At 52.6% G+C, this 17,661-nt stretch overlaps 5 protein-coding genes across 5 annotated transcripts; 4 read left to right on the forward strand and 1 right to left on the reverse strand.

Moving 5' to 3' along the window:
• Positions 1-13: 13 nt before the first annotated feature.
• Positions 14-3,074, forward strand: HER10_EVM0011759 (uncharacterized protein). The gene is made up of 2 exons (XM_035483156.1): positions 14-1,885; positions 2,012-3,074. Exons 1-2 carry the CDS (start codon positions 408-410, stop codon positions 2,607-2,609), a joined length of 2,076 nt encoding a protein of 691 aa, XP_035335399.1. The 5' UTR covers positions 14-407; the 3' UTR covers positions 2,610-3,074.
• Positions 3,075-3,138: 64 nt separating this feature from the next.
• Positions 3,139-4,511, reverse strand: HER10_EVM0002852 (ATP synthase subunit 4). Its single transcript, XM_035472546.1, has 4 exons — positions 4,422-4,511; positions 3,852-4,306; positions 3,491-3,713; positions 3,139-3,383 (listed from the first exon to the last, which is right to left on the reverse strand). The coding sequence occupies exons 1-4, from the start codon at positions 4,450-4,452 to the stop codon at positions 3,358-3,360; spliced, it is 735 nt and encodes a 244-aa protein (XP_035334757.1). The 5' UTR covers positions 4,453-4,511; the 3' UTR covers positions 3,139-3,357.
• A 172-nt stretch (positions 4,512-4,683) lies between these two features.
• Positions 4,684-6,599, forward strand: HER10_EVM0000689 (CBF/Mak21 family protein; the record flags this gene model as incomplete). The annotated part of the gene is made up of 3 exons (XM_035470459.1): positions 4,684-5,464; positions 5,520-6,393; positions 6,459-6,599. Exons 1-3 carry the CDS (start codon positions 4,839-4,841, stop codon positions 6,597-6,599), a joined length of 1,641 nt encoding a protein of 546 aa, XP_035334592.1. The 5' UTR covers positions 4,684-4,838.
• Positions 6,600-8,323: 1,724 nt separating this feature from the next.
• HER10_EVM0006373 (CorA-like Mg2+ transporter) lies at positions 8,324-12,068 on the forward strand. The gene is made up of 3 exons (XM_035475959.1): positions 8,324-9,226; positions 9,284-11,212; positions 11,272-12,068. The coding sequence occupies exons 1-3, from the start codon at positions 8,877-8,879 to the stop codon at positions 11,546-11,548; spliced, it is 2,556 nt and encodes an 851-aa protein (XP_035335013.1). The 5' UTR covers positions 8,324-8,876; the 3' UTR covers positions 11,549-12,068.
• Positions 12,069-14,275: 2,207 nt separating this feature from the next.
• On the forward strand, positions 14,276-15,652 carry HER10_EVM0012061 (uncharacterized protein; the record flags this gene model as incomplete). The annotated part of the gene is made up of 1 exon (XM_035481464.1): positions 14,276-15,652. The coding sequence occupies one exon, from the start codon at positions 14,276-14,278 to the stop codon at positions 15,650-15,652; it is 1,377 nt and encodes a 458-aa protein (XP_035335423.1).
• Positions 15,653-17,661: the final 2,009 nt, after the last annotated feature.

A 17,661-nucleotide genomic window follows, 5' to 3' on the forward strand; every position in this document is an offset into this window, starting at 1 on the left:
GTCAGTGGGCTCCCGCCCGTGTCTTTCATCCATCCCGTCCGACGTTATCAACATCTGTCCACTGGGCGCATCCTTTGCACAACTTGCACCTTACACCCCATCGCTCAGACCTTGGTGCACCTGCCACGGCCGCAGAAAGCAAGGCCCAAATCCTCTGTGCGACTGCATTTTGTATGCGCCAGTCACTCCTTCCTTGCCTGCTCTATCCCTCAAGGTTTCATACTGCAGGGCTTCAAAGACTGCCTTGTGAGCTTCCTTTGACGTCTTGTCGCAAAGTGTCCAAGCTCTGATACCGTCATTCAGCACCACTCTTTCTTTGATTGCAACTTCTGAGTTTCTTTGCTTATACTCTCTGCTTTCTCATTTGCAAACAACCAACTTTCGGCGGCATCTTCAACTGCTTCAACATGGATGACTACGAATACCTTCAGCCTGGGTTCGACCCCAAATCGCTGACAGTCCCTCGGCTCCGCTCGATCCTCGTCGCACACGACATCCAGTACCCCGCGACAGCCAAAAAGCCTCAGCTCATCCAGCTGTTCGAAGAGCAGGTTGTGCCTCAAGCCAAAAAGATTTTGGCGAAACAAGCCAAGGCCAAAAGATCAAGCTACGGCATTGTCGATGCTGGGAGCTCTCAGGACACTGACGATTTCGATAACGACTACGACCTTGCTCCTCCCCCGCCGAGGGTGACGAGATCGAGATCGCCGCGCAAAGCATCTGCTCGGATCAGAAGCGAGGAATATGAGCAAGAAGTGCCGGCTCCAGTCAGCCCGACGAAGCGGAAGGTCCGAGCTGCGAGCCGACAATTGCCAGAGCCTGAACCTGAACCTTATGTCGAGTCTTACATCGAACCGGAGCCGCCCAAGTCTGTTCGCAAGCGAGCTGTCACTCCCAAGATCCCGAAGATCAAGCAGGAAGAGTCCGAGGAAGATTTCTTCAACCGTAGAGAGTCACAGTACTTCTCTACAGAGAACCCTTTCCAGAGTGGGAGCCCAGCAACGCAGCTCATCACTAGCCCCAACGGACGAAGGAAGACCACTGGCCTAGATTTCGCAAATGGCAAACTGGAAAGTAGCCCTCGTCGACGAACGGATGGCCATTACGCCGAGGATCGCCCCAAATCGTCGAGAAAGTCTCATGCATTCGAGGTTCCTGTCAGCGATCTTCTTCGCGAGCAAACACCCGAACCCCAAGACTTCGAGGTTGAGGCTGGGGAAGAGTTCACCCCCGATGCACAGTTCGAGATGGAACAAGAGATGGCTGCCGGTGGTGAAAGAGCCCTAGCCCCACGGCCTGCGTCGCCTCCACGTCCAAGACGGAGTCTCGCCAAACCTCTCTGGGCTCTTGCGATCTCCTTGTTCGGAGCGTACGGTGCGTGGTACCGACAGGAGAAGGTTGCTGTTGGCTACTGTGGACTCGGTCGACCTGCCACGCAAATCATCCCTCCCGAGGTCGCAGTTCCCGATTGGGCAGTGCAGCTTGCGGAGCCCCAGTGCGAGCCTTGTCCACAGCACGCTTACTGCTACGAAGATTTTACTGTTCGCTGCGAGCCTGACTTCATTTTGAAGCCTCACCCTCTGGCTTTGGGCGGGTTGGTTCCACTTCCACCCACATGTGAGCCGGATGGCGAAAAGGTTAGAAGAGTGAAGGCTGTGGCGGACAAGGCGGTCGAGGAGCTAAGAGAGCGCCGCGCGCAATTCGAATGTGGAGATTCCACTGTAGATGCTGGTCAGGCGCCAGCGTCACCATCCATCGCAGAAGAGGAGCTGAAGGCTGCGATTAGTGCAAAGCGGAGCAAGAAGATGAACAAGCAAGAGTTTGACGACCTTTGGGTCGCCGCGATCGGAGAAGTCAAGGGTAGAGAGGAAGTCGAAGTGGCATCGTAAGTTCTTATCCTTTTTTCTTTTTTGTCAGAGTCGTGTCAAGAATCCCCTTTCGCGCTTATATCAATATCGTCAAATCACCATTCTGACCAGTGTACTAACCAGATCGGATGTGCCCGAAGTAGAAAGGCCAATTCCACCTCAATTTCAGACGCCTACCTCTCGTCTACCTCTCTCGCTCGGTTACCGATCGGCTGCACCCTCAAGCGCTCAGTCAGACTCGGTCTGGCAAGACATCGACTCTCAATTGGATCTGTGATTCTGTTGATTTCAGCTTACTTTTACGTCCGGCGGAAGTACAGGTCTCACAAGGCGACTGCGGCGCAGGTTCCTGCGTTGGTAGACCTTGTTTTGTCAAAATTGGCAACACAAAAGGAGCTCGGCGAGGAAGACATTGATGACCCTTGGCTCTTCCTCCCGAACCTCCGCGACGACGTGCTCCGTTCCGTCCACTCGCTCGGGGAGAGAGACCGAATTTGGATAAAGGTCAAGGCGGTAGTTGAGCAAAACAGCAACGTGCGGACCAGCCAGAGAGAGGGAAGGAGCGGCGAAGTTGGTCGCGCGTGGGAGTGGATTGGACCGATTGCAGGGGACAGTGCCAGACGACGCAAGAGCGGACGTATTTCCTATGGAGCGGATGTTAAGACAGAAGATACCCCGGGGACGTCAGAGGACAAGGCTGCTGCTCATTCAAAATGGGATGAGCCGCGGCCTATCTATTGAGCTGTGTGTGTGTCGATGGAGATGCACTGTCGACCAGTCATCATACCTTTCCTAGGCGCCATCACGCGTAATAATTTTCTTTGTTAGAACGGATTTGACGCAACGAGGAGGCTCTGGTGATATTTCCCCCTCTCAACACCTTGCTCACGAGCTAGGACGGAAAGGCGTTCAGGAATGCTGTACAGAGTACGGATTTGAGGGACAGAATCACGGTTTCGTAGGATGATACGGTGATAGTTTTCATACCCCGAGATTGAACATACTTCTTACCTTTTTCATGACTCTTCTGATGCGTTATGATTTTTCCTATATAATTGCTGGCCGATTTCGCGCGTGGAAATATGTTAATCAGTTGGTTGCCATCACGTTTTGAGTCGTTGCTATGCTCGGGCGGAGAATGTCGGAGCGATCGGATTTGCGAGCGGAGGTGGTGGTGCAGCCAACAACAACGGTTAAGGACACCCGGGGAGACGAAAAAACGCCTTGGCGTTCAACACGCCATCCTAGATAGCTCTATAGAAACATCAAATAAATTGTTGAAGATCGTTGAATCAATTGTCGAGTAAAATAAGCTTTTTTTCCTAATTAAACACTTACACGACACATGGGCGAGTGATGGTCCAGTTTCGTTCTTCTCTTAAGTTCTTGAATTTGGCTAATGCACAGGGTGTTTATTGACACGCAAGGGGAACAGGACCCCTTGGACAAAGGAAAGCTTCTCGCTCAGACTCTAGTAAGGGTGGGGAATCTATTGGGCCTTGGAGGAGACGATCTCTGTTGCGAAGGGAATGAATGTTAGCAAGAAGGACTTGGTTGATAATTTGGGTGGAGATCCCCGGAGAGGGGACCATCCGATGACGGAGGTTTTTGTGAGCACGTACTCTCGACATCAGCAATGCTCTGCTGGAGGATCTGCTGGAGGACCTTGGGGTTCTCGAGCTCCTTGGTGACCTTGGCGATGATGGTCTCGGCGAGCTCCTTCTGCTGGCGAGCCTTGACCTGGCCCTCGTAGCGGACCCAGGAGTCGAGGACGGCCTTGGCCTCGGCGGCCAGGGCGGTCTTCTGCTGGTGCTCGTAGGCCTGAGCCTCAAGCTGGGCAGTCTCCTGTTAAATGAAAATGTCAGCTGCCGTTCCGTAATGATTCTCTTGATGGTGCTCCTCGGCTGTGCCAATTATTTCGTCCGACCGAGCTCGTTGCGAGGCAGCCTCCTCTTCCATCGATTACATCATAAAGAGTCGTACCTTGGAAACGGCGAAAAGGGACTTGGTGATGTCGACGACGCCGGACATCTGCTGGACGTCCTCGATGCGTCCCTTGACGGCCTGGGTGTGGTCGGCACGGGCGGAGTTGAGGATGCCCTTGATCTTGTCGGCCTGGCCCTGAGCCCACTCGCTGTACATCGGGCCTCCGTACTTGATCAGACCGCCCCAGACGGCGAGCAGGCAGAAGGCGACGACGGTCTCCTCGTTGACGACATAGTACTCGTTGCTGATGGCGTAGACGCTGAGGGCGGCGGACGAGGAGAGGATGGCGGTCTTGGAGAGGAGCGAGTTGCCGGGGAGGGCGTCGACGATGGACTGGGCCTTCTTCTTGGGGTCCTCGGCGGGAACGTTGGAGGCGTTGCGGGCACCGGCGATCGAGGCCGAGATGGCGGGCAGAGTGCGGCGGGCCAGGGTCGGCCTGAGGAGGTTCGCGCCTGTTCGAGAAGGGAGGGGAGAGCCTGCGCGTTAGCCACCACGTTTACGTTTGTCTGCTGTCGTCGAGCAAGCCAATTGACACGCCGAAGCTTCGAGGGATGTGTCTGGACGTACCGACAGCGCTTCGAGCCAAGCGGGACGCCATTGTGTGATGATTGGGGGGGTTGCGGGTATTATGGGTTTGAGGTCATTCGGAGCTGCTCGAGGTGAGGTTAGATTTTGTCTACGGGTACCGCTTACTCCCGAGACGGCAATGATTTTGTCACGTGATGTGGCGGATGCAGTGGCTGCGGGAATTTGGGGGGAGACTTGGGACAGGATGACCGACCGGCGCTTGGGCTTCCAAGTTCCATTCATCCAAGTTGAAGTGGAACCCCGGCGCATGGAAGTACATTGGTACCTCGATGAAAATTCCCATCTCATCAAGGACCCGCTGTAAATTTGAACTCGGTTTTCACGACTGCGACGACTGATATCAACATCTGAAGCTCCGCCCATCACAATATTAACGCCCAAAAAAAAGAAGGAAGAATGCCTGCCAAAGTTTCGGCCGACGGCCTGAAGAGGAAAAGAGTTCCCACGAAGGAGAAGTCAAAGAAGCGCGCCAAATCGGAATCCGAGTCCGAATCTGAAGCAGAGAGCGATGAGAGCAACGACCCTCAGGCTGAGATCCTTCTGCTCGAAAATGAAATTTTGGAATCCAAGAAGCACTACAACAACATCACAAAACTGATCCAGATCGCCGGCACTCAAGAGGATGAGCCCGAGGCCGCGACACTAGCCTGTGTGGCTCTGTGCAGAGTTTTTGTGAGATTGCTCTCGGCGGGAGCATTCGCCTTTAGGCCAGGACAGGCTGAGAAGGAGAAGGTGGTTGTGCAATGGCTGAGAGAGCGGTACCTCGAGTACAAGGGCGTGCTCGCTGCGCTTCTCGAGGAGGAAGATCTGGCATCAACTGCGTTGACGCTGGCTATGAGGTGTCTCAAGGCCGAGGCTCAGCACTTCACCGAGAAGGAGGAGTACACATTCCCTCACGCCTTCGTTGAGCAAATTGTGAGGGGGCTGTTGGCATCAGACAGTGATGATGTTCGTGTCGAGTTTGTCGAGAAATACCTGACAGAATACGACGACATTCGCTTCTTCACACTAAAGGCCGTCAAGTATGAGACCAGAGCACGAGAGACGTATTGGGTTCACAAAACTAACGACTCACAGGTCCATCGCCGAGAACCCTGGGTCTTTGCCCAAGGAGGAGGTGTTTAATGACGCTTTCGAGCTACTCTCAAACATTGGGGATGTGCCGAAAGAATTAGGAAACTTCTACGCCGAAAAGCCCAAGAAGAAGTCGCACAACGTCAACTCTGTACACCAGCACAAGAAGCAGGGCCAAGACGCCTGGCTGGCGGTTCTGAGGCTGGCGACGACGAGGGAGCAGCGGAAGCAGATTCTGGATGTCATGTCCAAGGAGATCGCCCCGTGGTTCATCCGCCCAGAGTTGCTCGCCGATTTCCTGACGGACTCCTATGATGCAGGCGGCTCCATCTCGCTGCTCGCGCTCTCCGGTGTCTTCTACCTCATCCAGGAACGCAACCTCGACTACCCGTCATTCTACACCAAGCTCTACTCGCTCCTGGACCGGGACATCCTTCACTCCAAGTACCGCTCGAAATTCTTCCGGTTGATGGACACCTTCCTCAACTCAACCCATTTGCCTGCAGTGCTGGTGGCGAGTTTCATCAAGAGGCTGGCGCGGCTCAGTCTCAACGCTCCCCCGAGCGCCATCGTCTTCATCGTGCCCTGGATGTACAACATTCTCAAGAGGCACCCTCTGTGCACGTTCATGCTCCACAGGGAAACGAGAGACCCGGCGATCAAGGCTCTCATGGAGACGCAGGGCGTGGAAGACCCGTTCTTGGCGGACGAGGTCGACCCCATGGAAACGCACGCCATTGACAGTTGTCTATGGGAGATTGTGCAGCTGCAGTCGCACTACCACCCCAACGTGGCGACAATTGCCAAGATCATGTCGGAGCAGTTTACCAAGCAGTCCTACAACATTGAGGACTTCCTCGACCACTCATACAGCAGTGTAAGTTGCCTCACAAGAGACTCAGATAGACCATTACGAGAACCTCCAGCTGACAATTGATATAGTTGCTCGAGGCCGAGATGGGCAAACAGGTCAGAAAGCCGCCCGTGATCGAGTTTCAGATCCCCAAGAAGGTGTTTCTTCCAAACGAGCCGGAGTCCGGAGTTCAAGATAGTCTCGTGGCGAAGCTGTGGAACTTCCAGTAAGATCCTATAATGAGGAGGATGAGCATGGGGTGGCAGGAGAGATGCCATCAAGGCCGAAAGACGGCATTTCCCTTGTACAAAGAAAAGATTGGTATTCTTGATATCCGGGCGCGGCATGGAGGCATGGATGGTTCTTGAAAAGTTTAGACATCACGGGTAGACATTGTTTACTATCAAAACAAGGCGCTCGTTGGGCTTTTAGCAACGTGGAAGTTTCTGTGAGCCGTATTACCTTTTAATTATGTAGATGATTCCGCTTGCGACCAGCGGGTAAGCAGTGGCATATGGTTACTTGATAATCGTGAGTGGATAGCTGACTCTATCTACTAACGATGTTACGCATGAAAGCGCGTATTTCGTGGTCGGAATGATCCGATAAAGGTCGTCACAGAGTGAGGTAAGTCATCCGATGTCGAAGTTTGTTATACTTGCCTGAGCTACTCTGTAAAGCTCATGGGTTGCCTACACCTGATTCAGTGTTGACTATGTCTCTCATCTTAACGTCTACTTTTTCAAAGTCAAACATGGAAGGTCATTCGCAATTCGATGGGTAGGGGTTACGATTTGAGTTCGCAGAAAGTCATGTCGTGCAGTAGAAGCGCGCATTTGGAGATGTCCGCCTTGCCGAAATTCCGGTCTTCTCCAGCATGAATGTTCGATGTGCCGCTTTCCGATGAGGTGAGTGTTCTGGCAGTCGACTTTGCTATTAAGGTAGAGCATAGCAAGTATATCTCGATCCAAATACCTTATTTCCATCTGTCATTGACCTAGCTCCCGCTGCAGCTATTCCTTCATCCATGTGGCCACACCTTGAAAGAGTCATTCGATTTCAGACGAATTTCAGCTCCCGGGCAAACCCCCTCACCCTATCATGAGGCTTACCTTACCTACCTCAAGTGAGATTTATCACCAGCTGTTTGGGTAATTTCTACGAAGAGACAGATACATGTGTCTGGCCCGATACAGCGCGATGATCAGGTACCGTCCTGTGAATGGACCAACCAATGTCGAGAGGAATTCTCGGCGCCCAGACGTACAAAGCCAAAAAGTCAAGAGGTCGTGTGCTCAATTGCCGCAACCGATCGACAGGCTTAGCAATGAGCCGAGCGCTGGCCGGAGCTCTATGAGGTGTTGGACTGTTTAGTCGAGGTACCTAAGGTACTTGCCTATCAGTCGTCGCGCGACGGCCTGGAGACTTGTGGAGTGTCATGCGTCAGGGAAGGACGTGGGCAGTCGACAGAACACCTGGAGAACAGCGTGCTGAGCATCAAAGTCTCGGTCCACTGTGGGGATGGACGACGACCAGCTGACAGCGAACAGCACTGTTCCTCGCTGACTGGATGCCCTGTATTCAAGTGCTGGCTGATGGCTTGGAGGAGTGTGAGGACCTGGAGCTCCGATGCCTGCCCGTACCTGTGTACATAGTGAGGTACCCAGAAACAAGCCCCAGAAAAGAAGAAAAAAGAGGTCGGCCAGACTTTCCAGGCTATCGGAGGTGGCCGCTGGTTGGCTAAATTTCGGAGGGGGCAAGCTCTCGGACCCCGCAGCGACCAATGGCAAGTGACGGATGCATCAGGGCGGGGTCTCATCCCAGGTGTGCCGTGCGTCTTGCTGTGGCAGCTGTGCGTGTGCTGGACGTAGTGGACGGCCGGATCTCTCCTCAAAGCGGCTTAGCATTTGAAGGCTCTCTCTCTCTCTCAGTCTCTGTTGCTCCACCTTCCACTGACATCACCGAGAGCGACCAACGGAACGGATGCATCGCTCTATCTCTCAAGTCTGGGCTGTTCCTTAGACTGCTTCTCGCCCTCTCCCCAATTCCAACACCAGCGGCAGACTTTTCTTCCTCAGTCTCAGCCGCCTGATATCTGCGCTGTATCGCCTTCGTTAACAGCTTTACTGTCAATCGCTGCATAGTTTGAATCTCCCGACTTCACTCTATCATCTCTTATCTTCACGTTCAAACAATACAGTGCATTCGATCCGATATTCGCGCTGCCATTTCTCCAACAAAGCTCCGACCCACGCACCACGCCTACGCCCACTCAAAATAGACAGCAGCTGAAATCTACCCCAGCTCGCCCGCAGTTCGTTTCGTGCTTCACGTGGAAACCGTCCCCAGTCGCCACCAAAACACACCAGGAGTCGTCGACCCACGCCAAAGGTAGTCTGCCGTCTGCAGTCTGCTCGACGCCGACCTGCGGCACCCACCTGGTCCGGTCTCTCTAGTAGTAGTCGGCACAAGCGCTGCAAGAGACGGTGTGACATATCGCCTCCAACATGTCTGGCAATCCCTTCCAGCCCTTGGCGGCTCATCTACAGACGCCGACGTCCCGGAGACAGTCCAATACTCCCGGATCGAGCTCGACAGCACCACCGCCGCCAGCGACACCCTCGAGCCACGCGAACGGGAATGACCAGAACGGACAGCAGCAGCAGCAGCCCCGTCGGCGAAAGAACCATCGCGGCGGCGCCAAGAAGAAACGCAATCGGCGCAAGTCATTCGCGGTCCTCGCTGAGGAGTCTCACGACGAAGCTCCTCCCACGGCACCCGAGAGAGACGATTTTTACCGCCAGCGCACGAATTTAAGCAACACGAGCATTGACAGCCAGGAACTCCTGGATCATAGGTGAGTTCGCGTGGTCCCGATTGTCAGGCGTGACGATGTCTAACTTACACAATGCAGAGATCATCCACAGCCGCTCCGACCTCGCAGGCCTTCCATAATGAACAACTCGGCCCCCTTCCCCGCCACGACGACAACACCACAAACCGGCAGCAGACTTCGCAACGCATACGTAGGAGACAGCGGCGACGAGGACGGCTCGTGGGACGAGGGTGCCCCTCTCTTGTCAAGGTCCATTCAGCGCTCTTCCACCGCACCCATGTTCCCCGGGTACGGTTCGAGCGATCCTCGCCAACGAGTGAGCCGACGCGGATCCAGCAGATCCTCGAGGACGAAGCTTGCAACCCCGTTCCAAGACAACAACTATAATGTCAACTACCCACCATCCATGCCTGGGTCGCCCACCTTCCGACCTTCCGACCCCCTGAATCTGAGCTTTGGGGATGTCATGATTCACGAAGATGAGATTGATATCCGTACCTCGCCGCGTGGAAGCCCAAGAAACAGCATCGGGTCACACTCCGACCGGGATGTTCATAATCACTCTTCGCCCGATCTAGCACGGAGGAACACCATTGCCCTGACGGCTGAGGAGGATGTTTGCTTCCCGAGCGGTATTTCGGAAATTGGTGACGAGGAAGGTCATTCTCAAGACCCCACTGCCAAACAACGCCCGAGGCGTCGTCGCCGCCGCTGGCCCGATCTTGGTATTCTGGAAGAATGGAGCCGCTTCGAAAAGGAGGGACGCAGCGACGAGAGACGCGCAAAGCGCATTACCGAGCCTCAGCTCATCAACGGCCGACTACGACCAATTACCCGGGAGTGGTACCGTGCCGAGGAAGATGCTCCTTATCGGTTCACTTATTTCAACGAGGAGTTCCAGAGCACCATCCACAGTCAGACAATCTCGGAACTTGTGCAGCCCGGCGGTAACTTCCAGGAGTTGTTCATCCCAGATCCGCGTATTCTCTCCGACGATGAGAGCACAGATAGTGAAGACGATGGTGGTCTGCCACCCCTGTCTACACATCACTCCCACACTGGCCAAAACGGGGAGTCTAGAGCTCCCACAAGACAGCCATCTCTCGCGAATACTCAATCCGAACAAGAGAGAAGAGAGGGCATCAAGTCTCCTGACAAAACTTCAGGTGGTAGCTCCCGTGCCGGATCCGTTCATCGTACGCCTACCGGTATTAGATCGCCGGTCGTCGGCAACCAGACGACCCAGACGCCAGAGCTGCTCGTCAACGCACCGAGGTACGGCGAACGACCTGTGTGGTGGCTCGATGTCCTTTCTCCAACGGAAGCAGAGATGAAGGTGTTGTCCAAGGCCTTTGGTATCCATCCGCTTACAGCTGAGGATATCATGGTTCAGGAGGCGCGAGAAAAGGTTGAACTATTCCGCCACTACTACTTTGTCAACTACCGATCGTTTGACCAGGATCAGAACAGCGAGGACTACTTGGAACCAGTCAACATGTATGTCATCGTCTTCCGCGAGGGTGTCATCAGCTTCCATTTCTCCATGACACCGCATCCCGCCAACGTCCGCCGACGTATCCGCCAGCTGAAGGACTACCTTATCGTCAACTCTGATTGGATTTCCTACGCAATCATTGACGACATTACCGATGTGTTTGTGCCATTGATTCAAAACATCGAAGACGAAGTCGACGACATTGATGACGAAATCTTGAGGCTGCATTCTTCTACTGGCAACTCCAAGAGCGACGTTTTTGACGAGAAGGCTAGCAATACAGGAACAAATGTGGGATCTGAAGGCGATATGCTTCGCCGGGTGGGCGACTGCCGTAAACGAGTGATGAGCTTGTACCGTCTGCTCGGCAACAAGGCAGATGTCATCAAGGGATTTGCGAAGCGCTGCAACGAACGCTGGGATGTCGCACCCAAGTCTGATATTGGACTGTACCTGGGCGATATTCAGGATCATATTGTGACCATGACGTCTAACCTCAGTCACTATGAAAAGTAAGTCATTCAGCCTTGAAGACTGATCTAACCCAAGCTAACCGACTACCTCTCTCCAGAATCCTTGCGCGATCTCACGGCAACTACCTGGCTCAAATTAACATTCGCATGAACGAGAGACAGGAGCAAACGGCCGACGTTCTCGGCAAGCTGACCGTTCTGGGTACCATTGTTCTGCCCATGAACATTATCACTGGTTTGTGGGGCATGAACGTGTGGGTTCCCGGCCAGGAGTACGAAGGGGACCTGAAATGGTTCTGGGCGATTACCGCAGGTCTTTTGGCATTCGGCATGGGTTGTTACCTGATTGCCAAGCGGGTTTACAACATTGTCTAAGGGGAAGGGAAGAAAAGCGAAATGAAGGAATTATCCCTAGCAGGGATATGTTGGGCAGTTCTCACTGGCGTTTGACGGGTGTTCTTCTTTTCTTGTTGAACTGAAAAAGCATACGTTCCAAACTCGTCTGTTGGTCTAGATTGATCGGTGCATTCACGGATGGTAAACGGGACAATGTGTAATGTACACCGGTCGTTTTGATAATGTCAAATCCTGTTTTTGTTTTAGAGGCATACATATCTATTTGGTTATGGGGAAATGAGGGTGACTTGATTGATATGGATGGAAGCTTGTATAGCCGAGCCTGAAGCCAGCTGATGCCAGAAACACAGGACTGACTGGCATCTCTGGATTAGGAGGCTTGGTTTGGGTCTAATGCTTGCGTGCAGACCCCAGACAAACTCACAGTGTATCTTCCCCGCGTAGAGCAGCAGTGATTGAAGCTGGCGTTTATCAGAGATGTGCCTATGAGGCTTGTACAATGCTACCTATGTGAAAAAGACAGGTCACAGCGATAAGGCTTCCCCTCCACAACCTTTCGTCAACTGTTTCGACACACATTCTATTTGGATGAACAAGCATATATTCAAGCTCATGAAAGGAGCTTAGGAACTTAAAGATGAAAGAATAGAATAGCCTGGGGAGCAGTATGGGCGAAAAGGGAGTTATCGTGCAGGACTTCATGCTGAAGACTGTTTTGACCTGTAATTTAAGAGTTGAACTTTGAAGTGACTATCAAATTTCTTTCCTACAACTCTCGTTACGTCGACTCAACTCCAGACAACGTCACCAATTGCGGCTGCCAATGACACCAGGCTGCGGAGACATGCTAGATGTCCTTGACGTCGTTACCAGAACATTCTTCATCCAGCTGGGCGAGAGAACATAATCAGCCAATACTTTTTGGTTTGGTGTTCACATTTCCCGGCGCAGCCTGCATGGGATTGCATCAGGGTGCAGGGTGTGGGGGAATGCCAATGGAATTTCTGGCTGGAGACGAAGGCACGCGCTTGCCATATGATTTGGAAATTTACGCCCATGATGTCAGGTTCGTCAGCATATACCTATCACCTACCTCACCTCAACCTCACCTTACCTTACTTTGGACTAGACGCAGCCTGATGGTGAAGTGGAAGAAATCTGCGTGCCCGGGGGGGTCTGGAAGGGTGGTGTGTGTGTCGAAGGATCGAGTACCTGGACTGGGGGCCAAGGCCAATCATCGTTATGCACGATGCAGAGAAAGCCCGGGGATAGGGAAGGGGAAAAGCAGGAGCTGCGACGAATGATGGGAGCACATTTGTGCTCTTTCTCTCTGTTCGAGCCGTTGGGTTTCGCATGGGCCTGCCTGTTTGGGTTGGTATTTAAATACTGGGAAGTTGGGATCCGCGATCTTTGCTTCTTGACTTCTTATTAACATCTATTTTATGCTCATATCTTTCGATAGGTCAACGTCATTCTCTGCAACGACAAAGACGACGACAGCAACACCAAAGACCCGCCGACGAACACGCACTACAAGCACTGCACGCCTGACCGTATACGTGGACCCTGTGCCCAAGGACAGGGAATCCTGGATGACCGTTGGGTGCCCTGGAAGCTACCAAGCTTGGATCCGGACAGGATTATCTCAAACTCGGACTACCCTTATTGTGAACTCCCTTCTCCAGGAATCACCAAGTCCGTTGACTTATCTGGGTGCTCATTTATCCCTTGGCCGGACAAATTGCCGTGGAATTTGTCGTAGCCCTTACCCTTCCACAGGTTTTTGTCAGCGTGTACTGCCGATGTGGGTGCATCATCAGCCCAGGATACCGTATCTCGTGCTGCCCTGCGGATGTTAGCCGTTTATGAGAAGACGTTTCTATTCGTCTTGAACTCCTACCTCAGCGTAAATTGCTTTTCGCACAGCTTCCTGGTTTCGCGTCCTTAATCAAAGGCTGTTCAGCTGCCCAACCCAATCCAATGGCGACTCTCGTTCTCAGCAACTTTTCTCCTTGTAATAAACATCAGGACGCAGTGCTGTTAGGTTATTCTCCAACGAAACTGGAAGCAGCTTGTCAACAGCTTGGCAAGCTTGGGTCTGTCGCCCTGGGCCAGAACTACACGATCCCAATGGAAGATCCGATACGTTCAAGAGCAGAAGCTTCGCGCCCATCGCGACATGCGTTACATACCAAGGGTATTCCGGATTTCCATGCTCTCGACTACCGTGCAGGTCGTCTCCCGATCAGCGCACCTCATCTGACCTCCGAGAACTCCGGTGCCAGGTTGCTGTTACAACGGAACTTCCAATCAACCAAACATTCCAATAAACCGGGACTCCGAACAGAACACTTAGTTGACTCTGGCAGATATACGACAGAAGTTCTGCCCCTTAACACGGTTGTCGACTCGGAAGCTACTCTTGAGTTTGCTCACGACGGGCTGCAATTTTCTCGGAGGGCCTTTGGCCCCACGGCCATGGATCAGCATGACTTTCTTCCGAATATTGAGACCTACAGAAAGCTTGGAATTACGCGCCATTCTCTAGCCGTTCAGGACCGAGATTCTGAATTTATTCCCGGAAAGACCAGTCGGAAGACCTCGCACATCTCTTTCTTTGGAGTTTCCCAAGATAACTCAGCCGACGGGGACCTGGTCATTCAACGAGAACGGGATACTTCTTCTTCGATACCCATTAGACAGCGAGGGTTCCACGTTGCCAGACCTGAAAAAGTCCGTCGGAGTATGAGCCTGGCCTCCTTTCAAGTTGCAGACAAGTCTGAATTCCAGGGAAAGGTTCTGAGCACATTAATAACAGGATATCGATGGCTCCAAGCGAAGTCTCTTGAAACCTGCAGAGGCCTGGTCTTACGTCTGCAGTGGTTGTTCAAGTCTGACGCTTGTACTTTTACCTGGTCTTGTCACTGGCAGTTTGGCTCAACCGTGGAACATAGATCTGGCCCATCGCCTTCACAACAAGAAACAGAGACGGGCCCGACCTACAATACATGCCAGCGTAGCCGCGAAACCAGTGAGGAGAAGTCCTCAGAGTACCGGAGTGGAAACACAGGCTCGCCGCGTCGTCGCAAAAGGGGCGGATGCCAGCGTGAAACCAATGGTCAGGATCAGAGTGACGACGACGAATTACCGGATGAGTCCAGGAGAAAAAAGTCACGAATTCAAGGTTCAACCGCCGACAAAAACGACCATGGCCTCAGCTTAGCATGTCCATTCTACAAGGCAGACAAACGTATCCATCACCGGTGCGCTTTATTACAGTTGAATAGGATCAGAGATGTGAAGCAGCATCTGTATAGGAAGCACATGCAGCCTCACTACTGCTCGAGGTGCGGTCGACAGTTCGAGACACAGACTGAGGAGAGGTGTCACACAAGGCAACAGGACTGCAGCAAGCGGGCCAACCAACCGCCCGACGGCATCACCCATGACCAGCAGAAGGAGCTCAAGGAGAGGGTAGACCGCAAGCTCGCGGTGAAGGAGCAGTGGTTCGCCGTCTGGGCCATCGCATTTCCCGATATACCGCCACCAGACTCACCATATGTTTACAGCCCTACCCGTGAGGTGGCAACGAATATGCGAAACTACTGGCAAGAAACCAAGGCGGAGATGCTGGTCAACCATGCTGACCGCATGCTGGGCATTGATAACGAACGGATGCTTGGCGGTTTGGATACGTTCATGGAAACTTTCTTCAATCGATTCATCGAGGAACACACCTCTGGTGCCGAGGGAGAGCAAATTTTGGATTCGTCCTCGGATGGTAGCCCAGGTAACCCGATTCCAAAGAGATCGATGCCTTTCAAGACAAGAGACTTACGCGGATATACAGGGACAGCATTTTCCCCAAGGAGGGCGCCGGCTATACCATCCCCAGGCAGTGGCCAAAGGACTTTATTCGAATCCTTCCGCGACTTGCTTTCTGTCATGAGTGGTGCCGCCAGCGACAATATCATGGCAGGCGACGGTTCGCTTATCACCAACTATCCAACGGCCGGGGGAGATACGGACGGCCAATGGGGATTTTCGTCTAGTTATGATGCTTATGGTTGGGATCAGTTCCCCGCGAGTGGCCCGTTCTTCCATGGTGATCCTCTTACCTGAAGCACAATCTTAGGTGTGTTTGGCAAAGTTGACTTGGAAACCGCAAGGAATACCAGAATGACTGAGCGCTGTCCCCAACAGACAGTACCTCCAACTTCGACAGTAATTCCCATGGGAAAGCCATGTGGATGCGTAGCACAGAGCCCAAGAGTCAGATGAGGTCAGTCGTGGAGTACAGGACACGATGACTTTGACCAAGAAGCGTCGCTATGGATTTTCCTACTATTCTCGGAATTTTGATGGCTATTTTCCTATTATATCTAGAATGTGGTGGCTCTTGTCTGTAACATAGAAATTCCTCGGATGAAGAGGAACGGAACTGAGTTTTGGAAAGGAGTTGGACGACACATCCATCATACATCCATGTAAGGTAGTCCAGCGATATAGTGATGGCCCCATGTCACGAAACCAGAATCATCATCACCAACTATGTCATATGACACACTTCGCTTTAAGGTTGTGCTAGAGAACATAACAAATGATGCTTTGCACTTTGGCACAAGTTCAGTTGCCGGGATGGAGTTATAGAATGCGAAAGTCTTGTAGGGTCGATCAAGGAAAGGTCTCCAAGAGACGTCGAGCTGCCTCCACCATACACAATGCGTGTATCCTTGTCCTGGCTTGACCGCGAGATACAATCTCTGTAAACTGCAACAGGCTTGGCGAGTCACATTCGGGATTTATAAGAGAGAGGAAGCGTCCAAGGTTGCCTGATTGATTTACAACTCATGACATCTTTGAAGGCGAGGCCCTTGGACACCAACAGATGGACAGACTCTAAAGATTCCATAGGCAGCAGTTGCACATATATCAGCAAGCCAGCTACGTGCGTGGTAATCGGGAACCGGGCAGCTGCGCATCTGAATTGACGTACCTGCCGACCAGAGATGCCTCGGCTCCCATATCAGACCTCATTATGATACCGCTTAAAAAAAAGAGGTCGCGCAATTTACGAGACCTTCGGCAGTGAACCCGGCCGGAGCAACAGACAGGAACTTAACTTCCATCAACCTTTTCCGCAGCACTCTGATCCGACGAGGGGCAGACAAATTTAACACTTACACGACTTCAAAGTTAGAATTGAAAGTCATTTAGTCAGGTCACCGTCACCTGCCTTTTTCCCCGCTCACTCTCCAAGAAATGGTTCAAGTCAAAATCACTATCAGGCCAAAACTCAATTCACTCGACTATAGAGTTTTGGACCCGAAAAAGTAAGGCGATTTCCGGAAATGGGGGGAAAGGGCCAAAAACCCTGAGATTGTGTCATTACAAACCAAAGAAGGACGAACCCCGGAAGGACCGATATCGTCTGAAGACTTCTCAAACAGCAGAAGATGGAGAAAAAGGGCTGATGTGTACGTAGTGCACGACAATGGTATCGCGTAAAGTCAAAGAGCGAGAAAAGAGAAGAGACCGACCGCGACAGCCTCGCGATCTGAGAGCCAACGGTTTTGCTAGGATGACGGTCCCATGTTCTTTTGAATGGCGCCTCGACTGACAGAGCCCCGAGTTTCAGGAAGAAGTCATGGAAGGAAAAGAGAAAAGAAATTGGAAAAAGTATGAAAAAGATGGGATCGAAAAAAAGACCCGTCGGGCTGAAGCAGCCCGCACATCTGGGAAACGTCGGACGCCAAGGTTTTGGTTTCTGCTCTGTTCGTGGGAGCCCCCGGTCTCTCTGCCCAGGCACTTTGTACCCCTCCACCCCACTTGGGGGACGCAACCACTTCCATTCTCTGTTGGGGGGCTCAACTACCGCCCTCCACTGCCCTGCGCCATCGAGGCATTGGATGATCGAGATCAGTCCCCTTGTGCGTGCCATTCTGAGAGGGCGCCGCGGGCATCGACAAGCAACTTGGTTCGGAAAGTCTGGAAACTCAATCACTTGACAGTCGTCAAGGTTACATTGGCGCGGTGATGGCCATCGACGAGGGGTATCGAGATAAGTTGATAATCAGGCACGCTGAAAAGTATTCCCAGACAAGGCGAAAGGTTGGAGATTGGGCGAAACG

Source organism: Colletotrichum scovillei (genome assembly GCF_011075155.1).
Source record: "Colletotrichum scovillei strain TJNH1 chromosome Unknown Contig00004, whole genome shotgun sequence".
In the NCBI taxonomy this organism is placed as follows: domain Eukaryota; kingdom Fungi; phylum Ascomycota; class Sordariomycetes; order Glomerellales; family Glomerellaceae; genus Colletotrichum; species Colletotrichum scovillei.